The sequence below is a fragment of the Mizuhopecten yessoensis genome, unplaced genomic scaffold, assembly GCF_002113885.1.
Source record: "Mizuhopecten yessoensis strain PY_sf001 unplaced genomic scaffold, ASM211388v2 scaffold8389, whole genome shotgun sequence".
Taxonomy (NCBI): domain Eukaryota; kingdom Metazoa; phylum Mollusca; class Bivalvia; order Pectinida; family Pectinidae; genus Mizuhopecten; species Mizuhopecten yessoensis.
The window spans coordinates 2,256-9,588 of NW_018407523.1; the positions used below are offsets into that span (position 1 = coordinate 2,256).

The following is a 7,333-nucleotide window of genomic DNA, read 5'->3' on the forward strand; positions in this document are numbered from 1 at the left end:
TAACTTGTTTTATAATTGTTGTAAAATAAATTAAGTTTATATATTTATATATAGAACGTCACGTACACGCCGTCGTCATACATGTCACACATGTTACTTTCGTGCAGAATGGAGCTTTTTGCCTTCTGCCTATTAATTTTATACTTCATGTCCGCAGTGAAGATATCTAAAACCTCAGGTAGGATTACACGTATTTCTTTTGAAGTGTTATTGTTTGTCGGACATCCAACACTGCGTCGTTAATTTCAAACCTGAAAAGCCCTTATCAGGATACTCCTTACTGCGTGCAAATTTTGTCAATACGCATTCATTCCATTGCATCTAAAATGACCATAATTTCTTCAGAATAAAACAGTTGAATTAAGTGCATTACTAGCACATACTCATACATTAAATAATTGACATATTGTCAGAATGTTGATATTCGAACTATGATACTTCAAATCAAATTCTTAATAAACATCGATATCCTGGACCATATTTCGTGTATTTGATAGCAAACCAGACTTTAGATTAGAGGAAATAAAGTTATGTGAATAGATAAATATGTCTAAGTTCCTATTAATGTTAATCATATATAGAAATCGTGTGTTTATAGCGACTTGTTTACTGGCTGTGGGTATACATGCATTACGTAGATAAGGAAACCCTAACCTGAAACAAAGTGGCTCTATATATATATTATTACAATGTTGAAAACGATCCCTTTCTTTGTACAACAGGTCATGTAACAGATGCAATTACGTCCTTGTTAGAAAATTACACTTCCCTAGACTTTAATGAGACTTTTATATGCTTTAACGACAGATGTGCTATCGACACCTGATATTGATATCGTGACGACTTTGACGCAGCACGTTATTTTTATTATATTTTTTTTAAGTAGCATGAGATGTATCATATGTGGTACCCGTCATATGTACGTATCGTCCATTATTTAATGATACAATAAGCATAACGTTGGTCGTTAAGGACATCAAACTTAGTATTTAGTAGATGACGTCATGATAATGAATGTCAAATAATTTCTACGAAGATTGAAACCCTTCCGTTTAGCAACTTTGATATCATTCTGCTAAACAAAGAAGATTAAGGCACCTCTGCTGAAAAAATATGTATTAAATCTCCTCTGGTCAACAAGGTCAATTCATATTTTTTCTGGTAAAAAAATGTAGATTGACTCTCCTTCGGTAAGCAACTTATAATTCATTTTATTTGGTAAATAAAATGACCGAAGCCCCTTAAGTAAACAACGTAGATTAAAGTCTCTCTCGTAAACAACGTAGAATGAAGACGTTTGATAAACAACAAGATTGAAGCCCTATCCGGTAAATGACGTAGATTGAGGCTTCTTTGGTAAACGATGTAGACAGAAGCTTCTGTCGGTAAACCCCTTCGATTAACAATACAGATTGAAATATCCTCCCTCCGGTAAATAATGCAGATCGAAAAACCTCCCGTAAGCGGCGTAAAGAAGATTTTCTGGTTAGCAACGTGTAGATAAAAGCTCCTTTATGGAACCGCTTTTATACGACTCACAACACACATTGAGGTCAAACTGATATACAACATGAATGAAGCCCTTCCGATTAACAACGTTGATAAAAGTTCCTTCGGTAACCAACGTTGATTGAAGTCCCTCCGGTAAAGAGCGTAAATGGAAGTCCCTGTTGTTACAACGAAAATTGAAGCCCTTAAAGTAAAAAACGCTACTGAGAAACAACATGATCCATGCCCTTCAGATAAACAACACAGATTGAAGCCTCTCCGGTAAACAACAAAGAACGAAGCTCCTCTGATAAACATAGTGGATTGAAGCATCTTCAATAAACAATGCAGATTGAAGCCCCTCTCGTTAAATAAACACATTTAATCCTCGTTCGAAAACACCTTAATATGAATACTTAACAGAAAACAACGTTGACTAGAGTTATTCCAATAAGAAACCCTTCGGCATAAAACCTAACTTGAAACCTTCCGTTAAACCAAGTAGGATGAACCCCTACATTCGAATATGCTAATTGTAAAACTAAGATTCGTATCAATAGCTGAAGAAGTGTCTGTGATATCTTTTGTAAAGAAAAATATTCATTTTTTTTACTTATGTTAATACAAGTAAGGAAAACATATCATAATTGAAACGCAATTCCTGAGTAAATAGATGTTAACTACCAGAGTCTTTGCTAAATTTGTTCTAACTCTGCTAACGTTTTGCCCAGTGTTCTCACCTTAAAAAGTGCTTAGGCAGCCCCGATATTTAACTGGATTTATTAATCTAGTTTTGTAGTAATGATACTTCTTCAATGACCGGATACTTTCGGGGTATACTTTGTATTGTCCTTATGTTGTTCCTGAAGTATTATGCGTGACATCATCATATGATCATACGTTCCATTTTAGCATTTTCAGTGCTGCCTTTGGTGTTAATGCGTAAGTTCATTTTGACATAAATTCAATTAGCAAAATGCGGATCTGAATCATGACATGCGATGTTGCATTTGAGTCTGGAAAAGACACAAACATATTTACAGAATGTTCAAGACTGTAAATCGCAAGGTCATAAAATACATAAATGTGAGTATAGAAGTTTATATAAAACATTTTACTAGTATGTCATGTTAACATGTCAAAATATTTTGTCATATTGACGGCTAAATGCTTGATAAATGAGTAGGATAAGAAAGCATAACGGTGTATATTTGCCCGTTCAAATTATTCAATTAATCATGGCTAGCCAATCGAAAAATCAGTGTACATTTGTGTTCATGTATTACACACATTATAATGTGATTGTATCCTTGCAATATTTGCTAAATGCAATTATATCAAACATTCGTCTCAAAATTATGTAGTTTATAGCACGATCTTATGTCAAAACAAATGTGTATTTAACTACACGGGCATGTGGTGGTAATAAGCCAGTGTGGTTAGTGCGCTGTGAACGTTTAACCTTGATAGATTTAGTGCTTCCACCTGATTTGCAAAAAAATGATATTAAGGTTTTAAAAGCACTTTATCCAGTAAGTCAACAAAAAATAGAATTCTATATCCTGTAGCCCATCTTAGCATATCCTTTATTTGAAATACTCATGTGTACATTGTCCTTTGCTGTGCCATAACGTGTTTTCTTTTCCATTTCAGTAAACACCAGTCTTGGACCGACAGTCAAGACAAGTCAGAGTTCAAATTATGATGACACGCACATTAGTGACAAGGTAGTAGATAACTGTATTAATCAGACGTTTGGAGGTGGTTGTTGCTCACATACAAATGGGAATCCTGCACCAAATGAAGCTTGGTGGCAGATTGAACTTGGTGATCAAGTCGTCATCGAATACGTCAAGATATACTACAGAGGTAATGTAAACATATATACATATTCTCTACTAACACTTACCTAACCAGAAAGCAAAGAAGCGGTATAGTCATTAGGTAATCATATAATACCTCATTATTGAAGTGGTTGTGTATTACCTGTGAAAGTAAGTACAATTTTAACTAGCAGCACTGCTACTGACTTATATCATAAAGGGATATTTTATTCCGGTTTATCGCTCGCCAAAGCCGATTGCAATTATTTGTTTTACATTTTGCGTCATTTTACTCATATCGTGCAGAATGATTGCTGAGCTGTTTGTCTTTTGGTTCATGATGCAGTGTCTACGAAGTCCGAATTTGGTTTTAAAACGAACCGAAAATGGTTACGTCAATATTCAGTTAAATATTGATATATTTTATACCATAGTATTAATTCCAAAAAAGATATGTTCATTTTTCATAAACAAATATACCATCCACTTTTTTTATTACCAGTCGATATTTCCGGCACGAGTTCTATAAGTAGATTGCGAAATATAATTAGAAGCGAGTGGCACACTGTTTTAACAAAATTTTAACGAATAGGGGATCTGAATTATTAGTTTTACTCCAAAGTAGCATATTTTTTTTCAATTATTCTTCTGCAAATGTTACCCAAATAAATAGCCTTGCATGGCACATACATTAGATAATTCATGTTTTGCGTTATTAGTTCTTACCTTAAACTATCCATATGACCATAAGGGACAGTCAATACACTCGATAAACAGTTGAATTGACAGAAACGTTAAATTTATACACATACATATACTTCTTTGAACATCGCATGCAGATTTCTTAGGCCGCTATCCAACAAGTGTTCCGTTTTGGGGTATTGTTTCTGAACTGGACACGTCTCATTTTACAACCTTATGACAAGCATAATCTATCTTATCCCCGACTTCTTGCATAACCATTTCATAACTGTATCAATTATTTACACGAATTCCTATCATTTATTTAGATGAAGACGTGACACATGTGTACACATTGTGTGACTGAGTAGCCGTTAACGCTCGTAATAGTTTGTAATAGCAATGTGTATTCATAGATGTTAACCAACAGTCTTGTTTCAGGCACATGTAAACTAGGTAACAATATCCAATGTACGTACAGCAATATAAACTCGTATCTATGTCTCAATATTCCAGCTAAAAAAACGAAAGCGTTGTGTCTCAACACATGTATCAAAACCATCTCTCTGGTTTCTATGATATAGACACTCTTCTAGGGTAAAAAAAATGACCGTCCTTAGTGGTCTCCAAGAACCGACTCTCTGTTGAGCAAACCTGTCCCTATTCTATACAGAAAGCAACTTCCGGTTCCTGTTAGGATGGGAATAATTGAAAGTGCTGAGGGCACAAAATAAGAAACAAATGCAGTTCGCGAGAGAACATTCAAAAGCCTATTTAAAGGGTTGAAGATAAGATCACCATTGAATCATAGCGAAGCAGAAACTTAAGGTAGCCGCAATGAAAATGACTAATTGGTTATATATATATAAGTCCAAATACCGATAAGAATAATATTGATTAACTTTATATATTGGTTATTTGGTAATTGGTAAATATAAGAGACAACTATTTAACACAGCATGTAAGGTAATATACCAGAAGGAGGATAGGCTGTGAACCAGCTGTACTGGACTTGTTGATAACAAATAAAGAAGAAATGGTGAATGAAATTATCTTTGAAAGTCTCTCGGGTACAGTGACCACTTTGTTCTGAAATATAAGTTTCTCTGCTATAACCGGAAATCTGATAATGCAGTGTATCGCCCAATTTACCACAAAGGTTTTTTTGATAGAATTAAAGCGGAATTGAATATTCATTGGGATGAAATTCTGAAAGACCCAGACACAATGTACTGTTATTTATTTAGGATTAGTTCGTGCAAGTATAGATAAACATATTCCAAAAACTAAAAGAGGAAACGGGATTAGTAAAGGATATCTCCAACAAACAAAAGAAGTAAGACAAAAAAAATCAAAAAGAAGTACAGGTCATTGGCAAAGGTACATGGAGACAAGATGCGATTTAAAACACAGAGAATGCACTAAATTAAGAAATCAGGAAACTGGAAAGGTCCCGTCTGCATAGAACGACGCTGATATTTCAGCAATATTTAAAAAGGGATAAAACCAGAAGCAGGATACTACCGACCAGTGAGCCTTACAAATATCGTAGGTAAAACAATGGGAAAGACAATACGCGATTCAATTGTTACACATATGGAGGAAAACAACCTGTTCAGTAATAAACAATTTGAATTCATCTCAAAACGTTCAACGGTGCTGCAACTATTAATGGTTCTAGAAGATTGGACTGAAATATTTGACAAGGGCGGAGAGATAGACGTAGTGTACATGGATTTTATGAAAGCCTTCGAAAATGTCCCACACAAAATATAAATAGGAAAACTTTTTGAGTAATAGAAAGCAGAATATGTCGTTTGAGTTATATTATTTTCTTTTTTAAAAGAAAATGACAAAAAGTTTATAAAAGACTTTTTATCAATATATCATACCAAAGGACACCAAGTTAAAGTACATGTAATATTTTGAAAAAAAATGAATGTAAAAAAATCGGGAAATTCCCATTTATGAAAATTTAAAGTATACCTCGTATAAATGCTTTTAATAGTCAACATTACCAAGTGATTTCGCTGTATTTTTATAAAAACAAAAATCTCAAAAGATATAGTTCAATACCGCTCTAATTATAGTATATGTATTTTTGTAGGTCGTTGTGCCGTTATATAGTTCAATTGGCAGAGAGTGCTGGACCATACATATATGTACATGTATAAGCAAAACTGAAATGTTTAAACATATTGTCTATAAACACATGTTCCTATAGGGAACCCAATAATACTAACAAACTAAAAAGTCAGTCTTCTTCCAAGCTTTCGGGCTTAGCCCTTCGTCAGGGATTAAATGCTATCGGACCTCTATGTCACATCCATCTTGAAAAACAGGATGAGTTACTCATCTTGAAAAAAAACCATTTAATCCCTGAAGAAGGGCTTAGCTCGAAAGATTGAAAAAATAAATAACTTTTCGTTTGTAAGTGTATAAACATACATAAAGTAGAGATAATTTTTTTGCTTTACTAAAAGAAATGAAAAATGCCTAAACCTTTATCTATAATATGGATGAGAAAAAAACAGAAACTCGACGGAACGGAAGTTGAAGAGATAAGTTCCCTATCAAAGGTAAATTTAAGAATTTATAAATACTTTTCATATATTTAATTTGACAACCAATTGTAATTGTAATCTCGTCTTTATTGTTCAAATTTAACTAAGTTATTTCTTTGATATATGTAAAAGCCCAAGCTTTGACACCAATGGTAGAATTTAACATGTTCGGATGATACTTTTTTACCTAGATCTTTTTACATTACGATTTAAATGCCAGAAAAATGTTCCAGTCGCATCAGCATTTTTTATCTAGATCTGAAGTTATGCTATGTATTGTGTTATTGAATAGGGTGGGGCTGAAACAGCTCTTTATGGGGTACCTTTCTCCCTAGTTCCTTCACAGTAATATTCCTTCTTTTGATTTAATTTTCAAGTTTAGTTGATTATTCCATAATTCCTCATTTTTTCTGAGACCACATCTATGAGTATTGAATAATATTTATTTATCACTAATGCATACTTGGGGGCTACATATGAATTCTACTTATATTCTATTTTTAAACAAATAATTAAAATACTCATTAGTGTGTTTTTAACTTATAATTAATTGTGCTACGTCAGGGATCTTTTATGTGATTTATATACTTGGATTAATGACTGTTATCAAGAACATACTATACAAAACAAAGTGTATATGTAAGTACATGCATTATATATATGATAGAGCTCTTTAATACATCTCAAATTCACACAGCAATAATTGTATAGGTTCAAAGTTTTTGAGTTTAGTTTGGTCATCATTTGCACAGAAACATTGTCGTTCATTATTCTTTT

General features: G+C 33.3%; 1 protein-coding gene across 1 annotated transcript in view; it reads left to right on the forward strand.

Moving 5' to 3' along the window:
• Window positions 1-7,333, forward strand: part of LOC110455864 (multiple epidermal growth factor-like domains protein 10) — a gene marked incomplete at its 5' end in the record, with an annotated part of 36,405 nt that overhangs the window by 2,016 nt on the left and 27,056 nt on the right. The window contains one exon of the mRNA XM_021506276.1: window positions 3,142-3,357. Coding sequence (XP_021361951.1) covers window positions 3,142-3,357 — 216 coding nt within the window. The remainder of the gene's footprint in view (window positions 1-3,141; window positions 3,358-7,333) is intronic.